A 23,412-nucleotide genomic window follows, 5' to 3' on the forward strand; every position below is an offset into this window, starting at 1 on the left:
TGAGTAACCAGCAAGGTATAACAGAACCTGTTTAGTGCTGGCTGGGTAAATCTAAGCATTGGAATATCCACCAGCTTTGGGGATTGTCTGACCCATTCTTTGCCGTTTGCCCTAATTGAGTGACCTCAGCTGGCTTCCGGTATACGAGACTCTGAATATGCTCGCAAGGAGCAGATCTCTGGAGAAAGAAGGTGCTACTGCATCCACCACCACATCTCGAAGCAGAACCATCCTCTACAGAGATGTTAAAAAAGTAAGTCAGGCTGGAATGTAACCTGTCTGTTAGTTTCTGAAGAACAGTGTCATCTGAATTCTAATGCTGCTTGAATCCCCCTTTCTCCTGAAATCTACCAAGAAACCTGCAATCAGGACAGTGAAAGAGTGCATGGGGGGCTATACAGGACCGACTGGAGTCTGCAGTCTTCTTCTGGTCCTGTTTACATAACTCAGACCCTAATGTGCAAAGCAGGGGCATTGTTGATTATCCCCAGGCTGCAGGCTCCAGCCAGTCCCTTAAAGGGATAGTACTTTCCCCCTTGCACCCTTTTCACACGGGCCTACAAAAATGGTTGAGTTTTTCAAAATGGTTCTGCTACAGCTGGAAGAGTGTTTTAAGGAGAGCGCCTTGAGGGAGGATAGCAGCATGGAGGACCAGGTTATGGGCATGACCATCGTGTATGTGGCTCCATCTCATGATGTATGGTGTTCAGTACAAGAATCAAAGCTTGAGCTTGAATTAAGCTGGCATGTTTATCTGAAGGAAAATGGTTGACAAAGCTGCAACCAAACCTTGTATGTCTTGTCCTGGGCCAGTTTGCATTGTTACTTTTCCTGAGGAAAAAAGATTTCTATTTCCCAGGCCTGATAGAATGTATGGCCATGTATTCTTGAGACTTTATTGCCTTCAGCATTTATTCTTGAGGAAAGAGACACTGAGCAAGGGGACAGCAGCTCCTTTCCCTTGTGGATTTCTGCACCACAGAGGCTCCTCCCAGAAGGCCCAAGATGGGTGTGTGACTCAGGACGCAAGTTAAGGAAGGATTAAAGACCAGGCAGATGCACCAGCCTTTCCACCGCTACAGAGAGGCAATGCAGCAGCCATATTTATTCCCCAAACCCATGCAAAATACAGTGAACTTGATTCTTCAGACTTTTCTATATAAAGAAAATATGAGTCTCTCAGAGCTCTAACGATGCAGGTGATCTTAAATAGGTGATACAAACATCAAGGAAATGGTGATCGCGTCTCCTTTTTATTGTTTTGTTTTACAAATGTATAGTACTTGGGCGTGGAATGTATTTAGCTGGCAAAGGGGAGTGGTGTGACCACAACCCTGGGAACTATGGCTATGTCGCCGCCTCCTCCCATTGTGGCCTTGGTAACGCAGCCAAGCACTCCGCCCTCAACCACACCCATTTTGTAAAATGGGGCTAGTGATCCTTGCATTGCCCCTCATGTTGGGAGGCCTCCTTCAGAGGTGCTGGAACAACTTTTATAGTGGGGGTGCTGAGATCCATTGAACTAAATGGTAAACCCTGTGTATAATGGAAACCACTTCAAGCCAAGGGGTGTGGCAGAACTCCTAGTTCCAGCACCTATGGCCTCATTAGTTCTTCCACATGAAAAGCTCTGTGTAAGTGCTGTTGCTATGAAAAATGTTGCGGTTATTAATGGAAGCTGCATATTGAAGGAGCAGCAGATACAAGCCTGTAGGCCTGTGTTGACTCAATAAACTTACTACAAAAAAAGATGAATGCCATGTTGATTGCTAGGCAGTTCCTATTGACTGCTTCAAAAATAACTCTGCATCTCAGCAGGAGATTTACTGATTTAAAATATGCCCCCGCGATCTGAACGCCAGCTGCAAATTGGATCCAGTAAAGTCAGTTTTGTTTTGATATGTACAACTATACAGGAAACCGTTTTGTTGTTTTGTGCTTAATGCAAGTAATTCATTAATGTATCGGTTCTGTACTGATTGGGCATGGCAAGGAGGGAAGAGCACAGTGTTCTCCAAAATCCTTGCTGCTATGGTTAAGCTTTAAATCCTTTCCATTCCCTCCTCCCCGGCCCATGGGAGCAGACAGGCCAGTACATAGAGAAACCAATATGCTGTCTCTGTGTAGGTTGTGGCTGGCTTCTGGGAGACCTAGCAAGGGGTCCTTTTGCACTGTGGATTGCACTGCAGGGGCTCCCACCAGGCCTATGCAATGGGGGAAAGATTGTGGGGGCAAGTTGAAAGAGAACCAAAGACAGGGCTAGTAGGTATGTAACTCTGCCCATGCACGAACCATTCCATCCCTCGGGGATAATGCAGCAGCCGTTGGGACTCCGGGAATCCTGTGTCCCCAGCAGCATCTGTGGGTCGGCTCTGCTGCTGCCCTGTCATAGGAGAGGGGAACACCCTACCTCTGGTCTCTCTCGGTCCCGGTTTGTCCCACAGTGGGGTTACTCAGGGTGTGCAATGGGCCCAGGACTCTCCCTTGAGTCCCATTTGCTGGCTGAGAAATTTCGCACCGCTCCAGAGAGAATCTGTGTTGTCCCTCTGGGAATTCCTTCACCCTCCCTGCGCTCCAGTGTCTCGTGACCCAAAGGGTATATTGAAAATGTTGCTGCAAATGGTCATGCCTTTATTTGACCTGATATTTTTATCAGCAAAAATCAATATACATATTGCGTTTTTGAAAAACCCTTGCCTAATGGGTTAGTGCCGTGGGAAAGCTCGCATGTTGCACATGGTCAGTACAGCTGATTGAAAGACTGGCAGTGATACATCTGCTGTATTGATACACAAGCCACAGCACTGTGTCTGTCAGCTCTCATTATGCTTTAGAAATGGTGAAGTTCCAAGGATTCAATCAATTAATGCCTGTACTCTCACATGGATTTCTATTGATAGTTTGTCATTTTCTCTCTCTACATTACCATGACAGATGCCCACAGTCCAGGGCATATTATCCATAATCTTGACAACTGTTCTTTCTAAAGTACAAGTAAGTTACAACATAGCCAGTGGACGACGACCCTGCTTGACCTAGGTTCTTAAATTCTGAGGCTGTTTAAAATATTTCAACAAATATTTTTCTGGTAGAGCTCATTGTTTTGTAATTTGCATATTTGTTCATTGAAAGCTTGGAAAAACTCTTTTATGTTTCCTCTCCCTCCCAAATCACTGTTTCATACTTAGGACAATAATAGCTATGTGATCTAGTGCGAGATGTAGATTCTTTGTGTGCCCTTGAAAAAATCACTTGGCCTCCATATGCCTCAGTCAGTCCAGCTGTAAAATTGGGTAAATGCAGGAGCTGATTTGACTCAGATACTGCCTGTCAGCTGAATCATCACTGTACATTTAAAAAAAAATTACCAAATTGAAAAAAATGAGCATTAAATAATAAAATTTAGAAGCATGACTGTCAAAATTTAATGAAGTCCTAGAAAGACTCTTAGTGAGCAGATGAGATTATAAAGTGATTATATAAATGTATAACAGATGAAAACTAAGCAGGAAAAACTAGCCAGCATGAAAAAAACATTGCACCAAATTTTGATCTCATTTGCAGTGGTGTAAATTACTCAGAATCTGGCCCATTCTGTAAAAATGAGTTAAGATCTGGGGACCTGCAAATTTGTCAGTTTTACTGAACACTTTTATTGAACGCTTTCCTTCCACTTAATTTCAAATAGATTTTTCCCCTACCTGAAAGAAAATCTAATGCAACAAACATTTACAATATATAAGGAGCAGTGGAAAAAAATAGGACAAAACTTCCATGTGAAATCCTGTTGATCACCACTTTAACCAGAATACATGGGAAAGGTAGACATTACAGAAGAAAGAACATAACAAAACATTAGGAAAAAGAAAGAGAAGAGATGATCTGAAAGGCATAATGCCTCTCCATAATCACAATGAAAAACTCATGGCAGCCGGACTTGCCTATTAGCATTCAATTATTATTATTGTCTAACAGTTATCTGAAGACAGCCTCAAACCAGCTGTAGTTTAAAAAGGTTTAATTCAATCAGTGTCTAATGCAGGGCTTTTCTATTCAGTTCAGTGGGCTGGTGCTGTCACTATAAGGTTTTCATACTTTTGGGGCTCAGTTACATTAGTTTACCTGTCTGTAAAGTTGGTATAAAAATTCTCCCTTCATGTGATGTTGAAAGTCTTAACTAATATCGACAAAACACTTTGAGTCAGAAAATGGCAAATAAAGACCAGATTAAAGTCTCTTGGAGCAGGTTTTGTATCTAAATTAATATTTATTAATAAAAACTATTTGCTCCTTAAATTCTGGCATATTGTATCATTTATCTTCCGCATCAAAGGACACGATTTTTTGTTATTGTAGAGCTGTCTTGCTAAAACTGTCATATTTCCATTGTTGCTTGACATTTGAACTGTAACTTTTTTGTGGTCTGCTGCTTTAATGCTTTTGTATCTGAAGGAGCATTGGAAAATACAAACTGGAGCCACTTAACTTTGTATGATCTTAAAAACTAGATTTAATTTTGTTTTAGTCAAGGGGGAAAATGATGCTATCTGCTAACTTGATTGATCAATAGACCTATTTGTGATAGGGTTTTGAAGCTCATGGAGAAAAGCTGATAGATCAAATCTATTTTGGATTTAGTGCAAACAGCTGAGCTCAGCGTCCACATGTGTAGCATAGCCCAGGATGCTGGTTCAATGCAAATGCTTAATTCATTTTTATAATGCTGATAGGGTAGCACAATGACTGCTAGAGGGAGACACCATAGGACAGGATGTGAATTCTCAGCAGCTCATCTCTCTTACTCAAGTTGTATTTGGACTTTTAAAAAAAACAAAAAACCATATTGTCCTATTTTGCATGATTTTGACAGGCTTTTAAAGTACTGTAGCTTGGAGGGAGCTGTGGCTGTTTAGTAAATAGCGATTTCCACTGAATACATCTGATGAAATGAGCTGTAGCTCATGAAAACTTATGCTCAAATAAATTTGTTAGTCTCTAAGGTGCCACAAGTCCTCCTTTTCTTTTTGTGAATACAGACTAACACGGCTGCTACTCTGAAACCTGTAAAGATTCAGTATTCTGAGGCTGGGACATGTTATACTCTTAGTTGAGCATATTTAATGGCTTTGATCCTGACTTCCTGAAAAGACAGCTGTGCTGTGAAGAAGTTTTGGCCGGGCTGGGGGGAAGAGGGTTGTTTGTTGAAAGTGAAGAAAAGACTTGTGGTTGGAGTCAGTGGCAGATTTAGAGTTAGTGGGGTCCTGTACACAGCTTCATTTTCTGGGCCCGCCCCCAGCCAAGAAAAAGAACATTCTCTTTTATCTCCCCCCTGTTTTTCATTCTTTCCTTTTTTTTTTCTTCATCCTTCTCCTATATTATAAGTAATAGGAAGTAAATGAAAATAAAGTGAGGTACCTTGGTGGTTTTTGTAGTCTAACTTTTTTTCACAGACTACTTGAAAATTGCTGAGGATCTCGTCGGACGACTTACTGATCTTTCCAAATGTTGTTTGTACCGTTAGCTAACTATCGTAAAGTGCTTTGGATAAGAGTGCTTTATTAAAAAAATACACCTTAATAACCTTTCCTCGGTCCACCTGAATGGAGTTTTTGGACCACAGTTTGAGAACTTCTGGTCTCGATGAAAGCTTGTATTTGTATTTTTTACACGTTAGCAAAATGCAAAGTATAGATGATGCATGAATGGAAAATAAAAGTTAACTTCCTCTGAAGAAACTTATTCAATTTGAAGAAAAATTTTTTTCTTCAGTTAGCTTTTTTTTTTACACTTTTTCTTTACAAAATCAACCTCATCATTTTTGATAAAATGAATGAAATGTTTTACTTCATCTTCAAAAAGATTTGTGTCTATGTCCTCTCGGTAGAATTCACTTAATTTCTTACTGTAGTGGCTTTTAGCATTTTTCGTCCATGCTTCTGTCAAAAAACATGCATAATAAATCAACAGTTTTCTTTAGAGATTCACCTCTACTCTGCAATTGCACTATTACTTTGTCACAAATAACACTGACGATCTTAACAAAGATCTTCTTTCCCTTTTTTAAATTGATTACATTGTCTCTAGTTGCTTTTTTTTTACACTTCTCATCAGATATATCAGAAAAACCTATTTTTTCTGTTTAATGTTAGTGCCTCTGCTTCCACCGAGCTACAGTCATTTCGAACTTCCATGACACAGCTTTTAACTGAGGCTAACAATTGTGCAGCATTCAATAAATTTGTATCAACCTTTTGCAGCAATTTGCTGACGGCATTAATTCTTTGAAGTAAATGGTTCCACAAAAGAGTAAAAACAGCAATATTGTACTTTTCAAACTTTTGTGCTCATGATTTTGCTTCAGTTTTCGCATGTGGTTTTTCAGAATTTGATGTGGCTATGTCTAATAAGGTTTTCTTTATATCCTCATCATCTGCTCATTTTCAAAGCCAAAACAGCATCTGCATGAGCAGACCACCTGGTGTCACAAATTCTTTTGACTATCAAATGTGTTTCATGTGACTGCTCCAAGCATGATTGTAGCATACTCCACCAATGCGTGGAAACCGAAAAAAGGCATACGCATTTTGAACAAAGTCAAAAAAAGGTGTAGCTCCGTCACAAGATTCAGCTGTAGCATTGCAGATTAAATTTAAGGAATGCCTGGAACGTGGTACATAAGAATGGCCCTCCTGGGTCAGACCAAGGGTCCATCCAGTATCCTGTCTTCTGACAGTGGCCAGTGCCGGGTGCCCCAGAGGGAATGAACAGAACAGGTAATCCATCAAGTAATCCATCCCCTGTTGCTCATTCCCAGCTTCTGGCAAACAGAGGCCAGAGACACCATTCCTGTCCATCCTGGCTAATAGCCATTTATGGACCCATCGTCCATGAATTTATTTAGTTCTTTTTTGAACCCTGTTATGCTCTTGGCCTTCACAACATCCTCTGGCAAGGAGTTACACAGGTTGGCTGTATCTTGTGTGAAGAAATACTTCCCTTTATTTATTTTAAACCTGCTGCCTATGAATTTCATTTGGTGACCCCTAGTTCTTGTGTTATAAGAAATAGTAAACAATACTTATCTGTTTTCTTGATACCAGTCATGATTTTATAGACCTCAATCATATTTCCCCTTAGCCGTCTCTTTTCCAAGTTGAAAAGTCCCAGTCTTATTAATCTGTCTTCATACGGAAGCCGTTCCATACCCCTAATTATTTTTGTTGCCCTTTTCTGAACCCTTTCCAATTCCAGTATATCTTTTTAGAGATGGGGCGACCACATCTGCACACGGTATTCAAGATGTGGGCGTACCATGGATTCATATAGAGGCAACATGATATTTTCTGTCCTATTATCTATCCCTTTCTTAATTATTCCCAGCATTCTGTTTGCTGTTTTGTATGCTGCTGCACATTGAGTGGATGTTTTCAGAGAACTATCCACAGTGACTCCAAGATCTCTTTCTTGGGTGGTAACAGCTAATTTAGACCCCATCATTTTATATATATAGCTGGGATTATGCTTTCCAATGTGTATTACTTTGCATTTCTCAACATTAAACTTCAACTGCCATTTTGTTGCCCAGTTTTGAGAGATCCTTTTGTAGCTCTTCGCAGTCTGCCTGGGTCTTAACTATCTTTAGTAATTTTGTATCCTCTGAAAATTTTGCCACCTCACTGTTTACCCCTTTTTCCAGATCATTTATGAATATGTTGAATAGGACTGGTCCCAGAACAGACCCCTGGGGGGCACCATTCCACTCTGAAAACTGACCATTTATGGTCAGCTTCATTCATTATGGTATGAATAAACAGAGGGGTTTGCATCGTTCAGTCTTGCCTGTAGACCTGAATATTTTCCTGCCATATTTGCAGTGTTATCAACACTCTGCCCACGACAATTTTTGATATCCAAACCTAAATTTGCAATGATTTCCAAAACAGTTGTCTCTAGACATTCAGCAGTATGGGATTTTAGCGGGACAAAACAAAGAAATCACTCTACAACTTCACCATTGCCGGTCACATATCTTAAAATTAATGTTAATTGGTCTGCATGACTCACATCTGGTGTTGAATAGACTATTATGGAATAGTACTTGGCATCCTTTACTTCATCAGTGAATTGCTTTGAGCCACTCTGCCATTATAGTGATTAATTCATCGTTGGTTTGGTGTGTTAAAAAGTTAGTCTTCCCTGAGCCACAATATTGATAATTTTTCACATGCTCTTTGAGAAAATGGTCAAATTCACTAAGATATTCAAGGTTAGGTTAAAAAATTACTGTTTCGATTTGACAATGGTGACTCATCATGTCCTCTTCGAGGTAGTCCCAAAGAAGACAGCAGTTTAATCGTGGCAACAACACGTCTCTGCACTTTCCTCCAGTAAGAACACTCCTTTTTCAAGCTGCGCCAATAGCACAGAATCAATTCTTCCAGATACTTTACACCTTGGAACGAACTTACACATAGCATTAATATGAGCTTTGGAAGTTTCATGATCAGCAATATGTCTTGCAACGTTTCTCCAATTAGAGAGCCTGTTGATGAATGTTTTTTTCCTTTACTATGGTCAGGGAATAATTTGCAAATAATAACAGTAGACTGCCTTAGTGGTTTCCGAAAAAATCAACCAAATTCTCATTTCTGTTGTCCCATTTTTCTTCATCCTCAGAAAATGGGACTCATGAAGACCTCTAAATTGCTTTCGTCCTGCAACCTTATACTCTTTTCTCAAATTTTCCATAGCACCTATGATTTTCGGTTTATTTACGAAGAAATATTCTATCATATCCAATTAAACAGATTTTGGCCATAATACAAGGGTAGGTTTCTTCCCTTTGACAAAATTACCAATATTTCGTAGTTCCATTGTCACTTGAGTCCACTTGTTCAACTTTTGCAGTCATTGAGGTATCCCCACAACTCAGCGAATGGTCAGATAATTCAGATGTTTCCTCGTCCATACTTTTTGATGAATGTCCACTATTCAATACTTCAAGATTTTTAAAATAAGACAAACTGTCTTTTTGCTTAGCTTTATCGCCTTGCCTTGCCTTGCCTTTTTTTTTTTTTTTTTTTTGCATTTTTGACTGCCAGACTCAGTGTTGCTTCATTATTGCTTAAAAAAAACAAACAAACAAAAAAAACTGACCTTGATTTTAGGCAGATTAAAAATGTCTGAAAAAGCAGGGGTGTAGCCACAGGTGGGCCCGGGTAGGCCATGGACCACCCAATTAGGTTTAACACAGTTAATCCTGCGTTTTTAACCAGGCTCTGTAAAAACGGGATTTTGAACCATTACATACTTGTGGCAAATCACGGGCATTGTTGCAAAGTGCAAGGGAGGGTGCTTTTGTTCAGCTGGATAATAGATCAAGCAGACAGACTTCGAGTGACAAGTGATGATTTCCCTTAGCTGCTGTTATGCTCTTGCCGAGACAGCGAAAAAATGGTGAAGCAAAATTCTTTGCTAGACTACTTCAAAAAACTATGTTTAGAGCACAGTTTGCAGAATGCAGAAAGCCTGGACTGCTTTGCAACTTGCAACGCTTATTAAATTCAGTCATTTGTCAGATTTGTCCTGCGTTTTGGGGCTCTCTGCCACCACACAATTTGTTTCATGGTAAATCTGCCACTGGTTGGAGTGCAAAATATCTGTGTAAGCTCTTTTTGGTGATTAGTATCTGGGAACATTTCAGCAATGTTCAGTGTCCTTGCTGGGTAGAATGAATCTGTCTCTCTAACATTGTTGAGTGCATTGACTAAAAATTAACACACGGTTTTATCTTTTATTTCAGTGACTACATCATGGCTACAGGGCCAACAGATGTCCTACAGTCACCAGAGGCCGGGGAGATAACTGAGGAATGTGCAGGTAAACAGCTGCTCTTCACATGTACAGTTAATTTGGCAAGCTGTTGGAAAGCGGGATTCATTTCTTTAAAAGGGAGCCATGACTGAACTGTTCTTTGGAGTCTCATGAGTTTTCGTAATGGAAAGAAAGAGCCACTCCATGTATGCAGGGGAATCTTGTTGGGGAAACCAATGTGGAGTCCTAGAGAGTCATAAATTTGTGCAAGATATTTATCTCAAATTCTAATGTTGGATGCCTAGCAAACAGGGCTGCATAGTCTGCAGAACTGGCTGCTTTGCCTGGATCTTATCTTAGAATCTGGCCCTGAGTGTATGTTGCAGTGGCAACTCCTGTGTAAGGAAGAGGTGATGGACCACTGTAGCACTTCCCCATGGTTGATGAGCATCCATGTTTGCTACAGATGTCCACCCATTTGCTTATCCTTCAGTCTTGTGGCCTGGATTGGCACTCTGTCAGCCCCACAAATGAGCGCGACAGTCTAGGGAGAAAGGAAAATGTCTTGTCTAGTCAGAAGATCTGTCTGTCTTAAACAACAAAAAGCCTTTTGCCACTATTCAAGCTGTTCCTCAGGAGACACGTATCAGCAGCAGTAAGGTGGGCTGAGGTAGTTCCGGAGCAGTTGTAATATCCTCTATCGATGGAGCGTTTGGTTCAGTACTTCACAGATGATAACAATCTTCTTGTTTATCCTGCGTAAATGCATCTGCACCCATCGGTATAGATCAAACTCTGCTGCTGAGAGAGACCTGTATGCACACAGGACTGCTAGCTGTCAGAGTAAGGAGTGGCAATGTAGCACTATAAAGGCTGCAGATAGGCGCAGTTAAGCACAGCCGTTATGCTGGGCGTCTAGAGCTCTTGGAAATGGGACTACATAGATAAGCAAATTTTAGAACAGTAGAATGTCTGTTAATTGAACTATGAATGGGTGGTGGAAGTAAGATAAAGGAATGAAGATAGAGAATAAGGATGACAGGTTTCAGAGTAGCAGCCGTGTTAGTCTGTATTCGCAAAAAGAAAAGGAGTACTTGTGGCACCTTAGAGACTAACCAATTTATTTGAGCATAAGCTTTTGTGAGCTACAGCCAATGAAGTGAGCTGTAGCTCACAAAAGCTTATGCTCAAATAAATTGGTTAGTCTCTAAGGTGCCACAAGTACTCCTTTTCTTTTTGAGAATAAGGATGGATGCTTAATCAATAACACTTTTTAGTATATAAATCTAGTTTGTGCAAATCATCCCAGGTTCCTCATAGTAGAGTGTGCAAGCTAGTGAACTTTATCATCTGTGTGACACCTACTGCATGGAAGGACTAAGTTCCTTCTGGCTAGTTCTGGTCATAAATACACATCTCATGAGTGAAAGCCTGGACCCAGTGAAGCCTGTGAGAATTTTGTCATTGATTACAATGAGGTCAGGATTTGGTCCAACGTCTGCAGCTGAATTGACCCTAAATATATATTTGGGTATGAAAAAACCTAAGAAGGTTTTTGTTTCCAACTTACCCCGAACCCTTTTAGAGCTGGATTTGCTGTAGCTAACACTGAATTGTTTAATGAGACTGGCACTGAACAGAGCTATCCCATTCCTTTGGTTTTTCAAAAGACCCTTCCTTTCTTAGCTCTCTACAAAGTGTAGCATTACATCAAATCCTCCTTTATAGCTTTAATTGGGCTGGATTGCAAAAACCTTGGAGACTGAGATTTCCAGTGTTTATGCTCCAGTCAATTAGATTACTCCACAGATTTTGGATTTTTTTCCTAGAAGTAGCAGAGCATTTTCAGTATGTGCTGTTCCCTGTTGATGGCTGTGATCACAGAGAGAAGCCAGACAAGCTTGACTCTCTGACCACCTTCAAGTCACAATCATAGCATTGCCTACTCTTGCAAGTCTGGCAATATTTGGCATTTTTCATAAAGTCTCAACTCCTAGAGTCAAGGTATTTCATGAGACTCTTGGCTTAATATTTTTAATATGAAGTTTCTAACCCTCATGGCTGGAGAGAAAAGCTTGCAAATATGGCCTTCGTGCACTTTAAAGGCCCAAAACCCAGAAGGCAAATAAAAAGTACCTAAAATTTATTATGATTGGTTTAGATTTCATAATTTTTTTAAGCCAGTCTCAAGATTTGGGGGCATCTGACACATGATTTTTTAAACATTTGAGGTTGGCGATACTGACCGTTTCAGGTGTTACTCCTACCCCTGTATCTTCCTAGATTTTGTCTTGTCATTTTACAATCACATTTTCGTCTTTTAAAAAATGTTTTTCTTTCTCCTGTTGCTGTGTAAAAGAATCACACAAACAACAAGGGGATACTGTTTAACGAACTGACCAGAGAGGGGAAAAAATGAAACTGGCTACATGCAAAGTGCTGTGAAATGCACAAAGTAAATGAACTTGAAAAAAAATGAACAAAATGTTTGTTTTCTTGTCTTGCAGTTACAGTAGTTACTTGTAATTTTAACAGCCCATACATTTTCAGATAGCAGGATGATTTTTTTTTTTAAAGTTGACAAGCCCTTTAAATTTTATCTGGAAAACATACGTCTTAAATTGCAGTATTGCCAATCCCAAGCATTCAAAAATCGTGAGTCGTCATTCATAAACTGTTTGATGAAGGGTTTTATACACAGTTGTGTTAACGTGGGATTCCTCCCTCTCTCTGTGCTGGATTTTTAATTCGTTATCTGCTTAAGTTTTTTCCTTTTTTATTTATCATTGTTTGTATTACTGCAGTTTTTAGAACCCCTTGTCATGGGTCAGGACCCCATTGTGCTGGGCACTGTATACTGTACAAACACCGATTATCTTTCCCATAGATAGTTCCAGTATCACAATGTGCTTTATGAACCTAGTGAAATATTTGGTTACTTCACCTGGTACTGAAATGCCTCTGAGGTGAAACATGGTAACTTTTTTGAACAGCAAACAAAACTGATGCCCAACAGTTCACAACATGAAGCTAAAGTGAATACCGTTATGAATTATGTCTTGAGTTCTGAGAGCATTTGGCACTTAATACAAGAACACAGACGTGGCGCCCCAAAGGGCTCATAGTCTAAATACACAGATCACACAGGAAAGGGTTATCTTGAAGTGGCTTTTTGATATAATGGTTGGGACAGCTAGTTTCTGCGAGCTTCAGGGAAGAGCTTTCTTTTTCTAATTTAGTTTAAACAGCTGGAGGGATTCAATTAGGCAGAACGTAACTGTGTTAGCATGGCTATTTGAGATGATGTGCAAGGCACTGCCAACATTAAAATGATGGTTAAGGAACTAATGGTGGTTTCTGAGTTTTAAACTGTATTAGGGTAGTATGTATCGCTCACATAACGACTGCGGTTTACTCATTGTCTGATGCTTACAAACTACTTCCGTGGCATCCATCCTGAAATTATTTACCATACTGATTAAAACAACAACAAAAAAATCAGGGAAGAAATTGCCTAGTTTTATCTTTTGCAGGAACAGTCATGGCAACTTTCTTTGTTTGCTTTGCTTCACTCCTGTTTTTATAATTTACTATATGAACAACTAGCTCGGTGAACTGATCCTCCCCCCGTCCATTAGCTTCTGATTTAGTCTAGTGCTAATGCCATTGTGAGCCTAAACTAACTAGGTGACCCTCCCTGTTCGTATCGCCATGGGTGTCTGGTATGCATGTGTAGCGATGTCATTGTAATGCCTTTGTTTTCTGCTACACATACATACCAGACACCCATGGCGATACGAACAGGGAGGGTCACCTAGTTAGTTTAGGCTCACCAATGGCATTGGCACTAGAATGAATAAATAAATGCATAAGATGCCTTTAAATTTCTAAAAATTTTCCTGCAGCGGTCTGACACTTTGTTCTTTGAGCAGTTGAAGCCTGTTGGGGATGGAGGATGAGTGTGCGCGTACACACACATACTCTGTGTGTGTGTGTCTCTCTCTCTCTCCCCCCCCCACTACTTTACTGTTATCTTTTCATGCTCTTTACCTTTACCTAGAAGAAGTCATTTTGGACCAATGGTATATAGCTGCTTTTTGGAATAATGTAGAGAGACCTAACAGGCTGTATAGGTATGTACAGGACTGTTGGGAGAGAGATGTTTAGAATGTTAATTACTCGTATGAGCACTGGTGGTGGTTTGAAGATAATAGAAGAACCACCTGACTTCTGTATTGTTTGAGAGGTAATGAGGTCTAATGGCTAGCACATGACCTGTCTTCTGTTACCAACTCTGCCACTGGCTGTTTGTGGGCCTGGTCCAAAGCCCATTGGACTCAACAGGAATCTCTACTGACTTCAGTGGGCTTTGGCTTGGGCTTTGTGTGATCTTGCACAAGTCACTTACTCCCCTTTTTAGATATCTGATTGGTAAAATGAGGATAATATAAGATACTCATCTCTTACAGTGCTTTGAAGTCTTCAGCTGAAAGCCATGGCAGGAAAGTGCCGTGTCTCATTATTATCGTTATGGTGAGAGTCGCTAGGTGGTGGTGGTACACAGTCTTTCCACGCTCTTTCTCTCTGTTGTTGGGCAGTGTACAGCCTCTGAAGAAATACTTGTGTTTTTGTTAGTTTTGTGATGAAGTTTCTTTCTGGGGGACCTGTAGCAATCAGCAAGGGAGACTCTCTCTAACTAGAGTCAATTCCTGGGACACAGTTGCTCCCTGGGAACCAGGCATTAGTATTTTGATTGAGATTCCTGAAAAAGGGTTTGCCTCTATGCTGTTGAGGACCACCTGGAACTGGTGTATGGAGGAAGGTACCATCCCATGGCAAACCCTTGGGGTCAAGGATGAACCTGTGAACACTCTGCCTCAGTTTCCCTCTGAATTCCCAGAATAATCCAGTCACAGCCCAAGGTCTTTGAAACAATATTTCGCCTCTCCTGGTGTCTAATTTATTAAATATTATTCACTCCCAAAAGACCCCTTTTCACTTATCCCTCAAATTTAGGGTCTTGTAGTCCTCCTTCTTGGGATTGTTTCCAGTCCTGGTCTCCCTGGCCTGTAGACTATCCCCTCAGGTTCAGGGCTTTCACTGCCCTCCTTCCTGGGGCTGTGTCCTGGCTGAGTTTTCCCCCTCTCCAGTTTCTCTCTCCCCCCTGACAGACCTTGAAGCCTACTTCTGAGTTACCTGCCCCATCAACTAATGAATCTCTTGAGCCTCCCCAGGGGAGTCTAATCACCCCAACACCTGTTTGTGAGGGCTGGGAGGGAGGGGAGCCTTGTTCTGCCCACCTTAGCAGGCTCCTGGTCCCAAGCCCTTAAAGCAGCAGTGGACTGAGATGCAGTTTGCCAGTAGGTACTTAAGTATTTTGAAGCACTCTGCATACTTGCCCCAGAGCCCACTGTCCCAGCTTGGAAGATCCAGACCCTGAGGTCCGGCCGCCAGGGCATTTTTCTGTTAGCACCAGCTAAGAAAGATGGCGGCCCAGCCCCCTTTGCTTTTGATCGGTCACTAAACTGGCCACAAGGAGACTCACTGCCCAGCCCAGCGGAGGAGTGCGTCGGTGGGGGTTGGGCAGAGCAGGCAGACAAATACCTCAGTGTCCTGCACTGAGAGAACCAGCCCAGTAGCTGCATCCCCTGTAGGGTGGGGTGGAAAATGCCTACTAGCCATTGGGCACAGTCTAGTGCTGAAGGGGCTGTTGGGAATATGGGAGTTGAAAGTCCTGGCACGTGTACTTTTCCTTATAAATGCATAGGTACTATTTCCGCAGCATACTCGTACTTATAAATACTCCTGTAATGGTGCACTTGGCACTGAAGTCCTTTTTTATCAGTATTTATGGTAACACTGAATTTTGGCCTATATCTTCCCTGTCCCAGACACTGACTACTCCCTGGGGCCATCTTCCTCCCTCCCAGTGACTGCTTCCTTTGCTTTCCTGGACACATGGAATGGGGTAACAACCTCCTCTCTCCTTTAAAGGGCTAGTACCCTCAGAGGCGGATTAGGGGTTTGTGGGGCCCTGGGCCAGAGCAGGCAGGGAGCCCCTTCCCCACCCCTTCCGCCTTCAGTCCCCCCGGGCTCCTGCCCGGCACTCCTTCCAATAAACTGGGTTGGAGTGTGGGGGCTTCCCCCGCCCACCAGGCTCTCCTGCCAGAGAGCGGGTCGTGACGCGGCTCCCCAGCAGGAGCGCTGGGTGGGCGGAGTGAGACAAGCTCCCAAGCCCTGACCCCATTCCCTGGCAGGAGGGTGGATGCAGCAGGTTAAGGTGAGGGGGGTGCCCATTCTTCTGGGGGCCCCCAATTGGCTGGGGGCCCTGGGCACAGGACCCGTTGGCCCAGTGGCTAATCTACCACTAAGTACCCTGTTTCAGTGTAAATAAATCAAGTTACACTAGCAGATCACCCAGACTCCAAGTCACTGATTTCTCCTCCAGCAGAAACCAACTGCAAGCCCCCAACATCTGCTACAACTCAACAGGGTGTGACAATATTATTATTTGCTACTGTATAGCTTAGAGCCTGGAGTCATTGTGTATTTCTCAAAATGACTATTGTCTGGTGCAAGATGCAGCTGGATGGTGGCATTGCTTCAGCCCCAATAAAGCCACTGGCATAAATTGCCGTACATGCTGGGCACACGCTGAGACAAAGCATTGCAGACTAACTTATTCCTGAGAGAAGACAAATAATTGTACTGAAATAATGCCTTGTTTATGAAGAAATCCTCCAGCTGTGTATTACCCCAGCTACTCTGGAATATGAATTGAACAATGGTTTGTGCTCTGGTACCTTGCACTGTTTTTGCATTCTAACTATGTCAGAGTCAAGTCTGAGGGTACCTAGTACAACGGGTTTTGACCAAAGAACCCCAAACTGTCATTAAAGGGACTCTGTCAATTTAAAAGTCAATAATAAAGAAATAATAGCTAAACAAACAAAACTGTATCACCCTAAAATACCGTTGATTAGTATACGTGAAGGAATTTTTAAAAAAAGAAATCTAATATGTATCTTACTATTTATGCTCTTTGATACTTTGTGTATTTCTCTGAATTTAGACAATAAAACCCAGTGAAGTCTTTTGTCTGTAGCCAGTTTCACTGTCGGATACTTAGTGTACCAATATTTTTGGGTTTCAGATGCTGCAGCAGAGTGTTATATATTTAAAAGCAACTGTCTTCCTGGAAATTTTTTTTAAATTGGGGAGACTTTTTCTTTTGATCTTAGGATTTATAAAAGCTTTAAATTTTTCACCAAATTTAGTCTGTATTCCTTTAACTGCTGTCCTTTTTACAAAATTTGGCTGAAAAATCCAGGGCTAAATTAAGCTAATTGAAGACCTTAAGAGTTAAGTAAAGACATTAGAATATTTAAAATGTACTTTATCCTTCATGGTAAACCAAACTCGATTTACATAGCCCATATGTGGATCTGTGGTGTATGTTATATATAAGCTGTGTGCCTAAACGGAAACCTAAAGAAATATTGGAACCATCTGCTTATTGTAGCGATATTTCATAGACAGCCCAACTAAGAATTACAGCTTTGCATTTCACAGGACTCCACCACTGAATTATTTACAAAGTTGCTCAGTTAAATGAATGGGTTGCTGTGGCTTGCAGTTCTCTCAAAGGATCCCTCTGCAGTTTCGGATGGAACATTGTCCATAGTAACCTCCGCCTGCACCCTTTGTAAAGTTTTTTGTTCTCTCACATTGCAGGAAAGAAAAAATCCAAATTTCAGACTTTCAAGAACTTTTTTGCTAAGAAGAAAAGGAAAGAATCTCCAGCTCCCAGGAGGGAGAGTAATTTAAAACCAAGCCAGTCCAGCAGCGATGTCAGCATCCCTGCGCTCGATACTGTTGCTCTTCATTCACCAACTGAGCCTGGGTAAGCTTGCAGTGAAACACAGAAATTACCAGGTTGTGCAGACATTTCGCAGCAATAGAATGAAAGCCTGAGCTGGCCCCTGAGGAGCAACCTCTGTCCAAGTTTGTGCAAAACAAGTCCTAATGCTGCTGATGGAATTTCAGGAATTTCCTTTTTCCTTTGAAACAGGCTCCAAAAATCAGCATAGGAGGAAAACTCTATCCAACTGTTTAGCCTGTAAAACTGCAGATAGGCCAGACTTTGTTTGGTGTTTGAAATCCACCCTGGCAAGTCTTACCAGCAGTGACTTTAGAGTAAGTGGTGATCTGAGTACTACTGATACAGGGAATGTACAGGAAATCAAGTGGCTGTTTCTTAGCATCAATGGAGCCTGTGTAGATTAACCTGCTTCATGACTGGGACAAAGGAAAATAATTTAGCAGCAGAATCTCTGCCTTCAAGAGCCACTTAGTTAATTTTCTTATGACTAAGCTGACAATTAGAGCTATATTTTGTTTTTAAAAGGCCTCTAATTTTGCACCTGCAACCACATGCATGTAGTATATCAAGGGAGACGCTACACATCTGTGCTGGGAAACCCTTGCTTTGAATGTGATTCTGAATATTGTTACGTTCCTGCCCAAAGGAGGAGCTGTTGTCTCTTAGTTAAGGAGACATGCACAAACCTATTACAGATACCAGTGTCCTCAGAGGCAGGTATTGCCAGAACATCAGCAAGTCATACAGTAGAACCTAACCATTAACAACCATCAAGAAATGTGAAAATTCTTTTAAAAAAACAAACCTGCAAAAATATTAAAATCAATGTGCCCCCGTTGTTTCAATATAAGTATTTGATCAGTACTCTGTTGAAACAATCCACATAACTGTTTGCTTTCAAACCCAGCCTGGAACAAATTAGTTAAAAATGTCTGTTTAGGAGGCTTGATGAGTTATGTGTTTGCACGCCGCATACTGGGCAGTAGGCAGGAATTTGGGGATCTGCCAGGCCTTGGCTTGTTAGCATAGCAATGACAGAGGGAGTGATTATACCTAGGGTAAGAGGAATTATACCCACACAACTAACCTACCAAACCTTGTTAGCTGATGCACAGAGTGGAAATGGTGCAGATTCATAAGAATATTACTGTCTGTTCCAAGTGCAAAAGTGAAGGAGAGATTTCTCTCTTGCAGTTAATCCAGCACACCATACCCAAGTGCTCTTTATCCCAGCACTATCATCCACAGATTATAAACTGAAGTTAATATTGTGCAAAAGTGAAGATTAAGAAGTGGATAAAACTTTATTGTTATAAGAAATCAAATTGAGTTGATTATCTATAACAAAATATTTTTTGTGCTGTTCAAAAACCTGTTCATACCCAGATATCACAGTGAGCTGGGTGCTTTATAAATACCTAGAGAAACTAAACAAGCTCATTCTTTAATGGGTCTCTTCTTGAACATGCAAGGGACCCTATTGAAGCCAATGGGAATTTTGCCTGTGGAAGGTTTGCAGAACTGGGCCCCAAGCTTTGTAATCCCTGGTATGTAGAATACCAAAGAGCTGTGGTTTTGGTGCTGGTGGTTGTGGAGAAAGTATAGGGTTTCCCCTTTTTACCATGTAATCTCTTTTTTTATAATTTAATTAAAAATATTAACTATATGGGCCAGACCCTCAGAGGTGTTGAGCTCTTCCCATACAAGCCAGTGGAAGGGTAAGGGGAGTTGTGTCAGCAGAGCTTCCATAGCATGCCAACTGTCCGTGGGTTAGTGGTATGGCAGCACCCCTACTTTGAACACCTATGGCCCAGGGGCCTCTGTGTGGTTGCCCCTTGAACTCTGAGGTCCATGGGATGAAGATATGGGATGGGAACTCCTCCTTGATGACTAGAGTTTTCAGTTTTGGTTGGATTATTCCTGAAGGTTTCATCACATGACATAATCTTTAATTAAAAATTAATCTTTAATTCCTGGAGATTCCAGGACAATCCTGGAGGCTTGGCAACCCTAGACTGTCCCAATTCTAAACCTGTCACCCCTCCCATGTATCCCTTTGGTATCACCCACTTTTGTTTTGTGCCTTCTTCTATCCCTTACTTTTGCAGCTCCACCTCACCTCCTTGTGCACCACTCTCTCCTCATTCCAACCACTGCTCAAACATGCTGCTCTCATAAAAGCATCCATCAATCACCCCCCCGAGAGTATGCATTATACACCCCTCCATGCTGAGATTAAAACACCAGCTCATACTTAGAAGCCCCTCCTGCTCAGTGTATTTCATTTGGAGCAGGATTATTTAGGGCCAAGTTCTCCCCTTGGTTGATTTTACCCACTTAGTGGAGCAGAAATTAAGCAAACTTCAAGTCATGGAGTTTCGTTTTAAATGCTATCTTCATGTTCGTGCTGCTTTAAGTAACAGCATCTTGGTGGGAATGCATGTGGCTGACTCATATATGGAAACTGGGGTAGAAGTATAATGACTAAAACATCTGTTTTCTCTCTTTATTGGCTAACAATGCAGCTTTAGATTTCGATGCAAATATAAATACACTGGAAGGGATTACACTGTGAATATATTGTATGTAGGAAAGCTTGTCCTACAATCATCTGTCCTAGACCTGCATTTAATTCTAAAGTTACTTTTATGCTCCTATTGTCACTGCCAAAAGAAAATGTAGAAAGTCTTGTGCAATTACACGTGTGTGTGTGTGTGTGTGTGTGTGTATTTTTTAAACATCTAACTGGTGCAGCAGTACAGTCTCCAGAACAAGCAAATGTCTGCTGCTCTTTCTAAAGGACTCCAAATAAATACAGTAAGAACATCGCTGTTTTAAAAAGAGATTAATACAGGGCCAGACACAGGATCTGTTCTAAATAAATCAATAAAGAACAACGAGCATCAGTATTAGTTTATATTAATTAAAAACCGAATTGAGACCATCTTTCTAGCCACAGAATAATAGCTTCAGTAATTATCTTGCCTGGATATAGTCCCTTTCATCCAAAAAGTGCTTATCTAAAAATTGACATACACAGTGTAAAAACTTAGGGATTGCCTAGAGGGTGAAGGCAGGCAAGTGTTTATCACTGCACTGAAACGCTACGCAACAGCTGAAGATAGGCATTAGCTAGCTGATAATGCTAAAGCAAAGGGGAAGAACATGAGCTCTGGGCCTGGCTTTTAATGCAAGAGCACAGATTAGTTCTGGACAAGACAGTAACGTGCAGCAAGATTTCTGCACGTGCCCTGGGGGAATGCTTTCAGACTCCGCCTAAGTATATGATTGGCTACATCTCAAATGGCAAAGTGAAGTTAGCCAAGCAGGCACTGCAGGTGTCATTCCCCAGTGATGTGAGAAGAAGGTGGTTTTGCTGTAGGGCAGGAGCAGAAAGAGATTTTTTTTTTATTGAGTATTCCTTTATGAAACCCCCACCCCCCACCCCCCGAGTTTGTTTTGGAGGTAAAGAGGGAATTTTAGATTATGAGACTAATGGATGAGACCGCCTCATTCCATCTGGAATCCCCATATAAAGCAAATGTTGGATCGAATCGGAGATTTTCCCTGACAGTTTTGTGAGAAGGGATTGTCCCTAGTCATTTCCATTTACCCTGAGTCAATCTGCTAAATGCAATTTACGTTGTCTAAAAGGCAGCTGGGCCAAGGGGTTTAGACCTGGATTACAGGTCTGGCCTCAGGAAAGAGCTCTTTGTGTCTAGCTAAGTGCTGGTGTGAAATTTTGATGCAACCCATGTTTGTTGCCTTTTAGACAGGGAATGTACAACTACAACCTGTCTATAACTGAGGGGGCCTGGTTACAACTCTGTTAATAGCTGTAGCATAGACAGGAGCTAATCATCTCCCTTAGCTAAGCTAAACCTCTGGAGAGCATAGAGCTGGACTCAGGAGGAGACCTAGGCAAAAAGTTTGGTCTGAAACTTTGTTGTTGTTGTTGCAAAAAATGCAGATTTGGCAACATGGAAATGCTTCACTAAATTGAATCAATTTTACCCAAATTGTTCATACGGGGGGGAGGGGGAATTCTGTAAAAACCTTGAAATGACTTTTTGTTTAGAAATCGCTGTCAATTTTAGTAAAGCCCAATTACAAATAAAAAAAAATTTTTTAAGTCAAACAAAACATTTCATTTTGAGCTTTTTTTTTTACATTTGCCACCTATCTAAGAAATCTGTTATTCATCCAACTGTACTCGGGAGGTGTAACTGGGTCCCCTGACGTGGCTCTAGTTGTATTGTAGATGGGCCTTGGACATATTTAAAATGTAGATTGGAACTATATGTGTGGTCCAGTCATGTTATAACCGTTTTTCTTTGCCTATGTGGACAGAAGAAACCCTGTTAGGGAACCATATTTTAACCTCTATATGTGCCAGGGTTTGAACTAGATTTGTGTGTGGTGTTCCATCTGCCTAGAAATCAGGGCTGATCGGACCCACACCCAGCTATGAAGGCCTGAAGGGGCTGTTCCAGCAACCAAGAACTGCTGGACAGAGGGATGCCCCTAGTCTCCTGCAAGGGCATGGTATGGAGCTGCTACACTGGCTTTATGCCACTCAGAGATTCCCCCTGCGCTGGAGGAGTTTCCCAATGACCGTATTAGCCCTCTGCACAGGTAATGTGGCATAAAGGAGCCTTACTGGAATGGAGAATTGGGCTCAGATCCTGCTGTTCTGATGGCTTATAGGCCATGTAACCCTGGACTCTGGGGGGAAGGGTCGCATTAAAGGATGCGGCGGGGGGGGGGGTTCTCTAATGATAGTGTAAAATGTAACTTTTCCTCAAGCTAGAGGAGCAGGGCCATACATGGAGTTGCCATGGAGAAAACAAAAAAGCAAACTGGCAGTAAGAAGGGAGGGGAAGATTGCAAAGGGGACTTATCCTTGTGACATGCTTGTCTTTGAAGCCTTGCTGGCAAGGCCCAAAGTGTGAGTCAAGGAGTTTTTTTATTATTATTATTATTAATTACTTGTATTATGTTAGCACCTAGAGGCCTCAGCTGAGACCAGGGCTTTATTTGTGGTAGGGACTGCACAAACACATAGTGATACAATTCCTGCCCTGAAGAGCTTACAGTCTAACTAGACAAGACCCACAAAAGGTGGGAGGGAAAACAGACGCACAGAGAATGACTTGCCCAATGTCCTAGGTCAGTGGCAAAACTAGGAATAGAACCCACCTCTCTGGATTCCTAGTTAAACATCCTGACTGCTCTGCCCCTCTTAAGGTATCTGAATACATGAATGATATGAAATTTTAGAGATCTAGATAGTGGGCTCAAAGATCTTCCCTCCCTTTCAGATCCAAAGGAAGCATGGGAAACAAAGCCTTGTCACATGACAGTGTCTTTATTTTTGAATCTGCGCCAGAAAATACAGCTGGTGACATGTCCTCTCAGGAAAACATACCTGGGAAAGTGAAAACATTACAGGTAAGAGCACGTTCCATGTTCACAAGACTGGATAATTTACTAGTTGTTAGCTGCCATACTGAACACTTGCTTGGATCCGCTCACCAGCTGATTCCTCAATGCGTATGGCAGAGAGTTGGAAAATAGATGTGCTGTTGTTTGAATCTGTTCTGCTGCTTAGAAATAGATATATTTATTAAGCAGCACCGGTGTGCTCAGCCTTGTGCTGGTTACTCAGGTGACAACCCCCTGTCCCCAAGACTTCATAACCTATATTCTTCCTGAGA

The 23,412-nt window shown here is 41.6% G+C and overlaps 1 protein-coding gene across 3 annotated transcripts in view; it reads left to right on the top strand.

The window, feature by feature from the left end:
- KIAA1210 overlaps nt 1–23,412 on the top strand; it is a 90,246-nt gene that overhangs the window by 41,214 nt on the left and 25,620 nt on the right. For all 3 annotated transcript variants that reach the window (XM_084638937.1, XM_084638935.1, XM_084638936.1), the window contains exons 2-4: nt 9,803–9,879; nt 17,548–17,716; nt 23,017–23,146. In XM_084638937.1, the coding sequence (XP_084495063.1) occupies nt 9,813–9,879; nt 17,548–17,716; nt 23,017–23,146 (366 nt within the window). In that variant the 5' untranslated portion in view covers nt 9,803–9,812. The remainder of the gene's footprint in view (nt 1–9,802; nt 9,880–17,547; nt 17,717–23,016; nt 23,147–23,412) is intronic.

The sequence above is a fragment of the Lepidochelys olivacea genome (assembly GCF_965140295.1).
Source record: "Lepidochelys olivacea isolate rLepOli2 genome assembly, chromosome: 9".
Lineage (NCBI taxonomy): Eukaryota > Metazoa > Chordata > Testudines > Cheloniidae > Lepidochelys > Lepidochelys olivacea.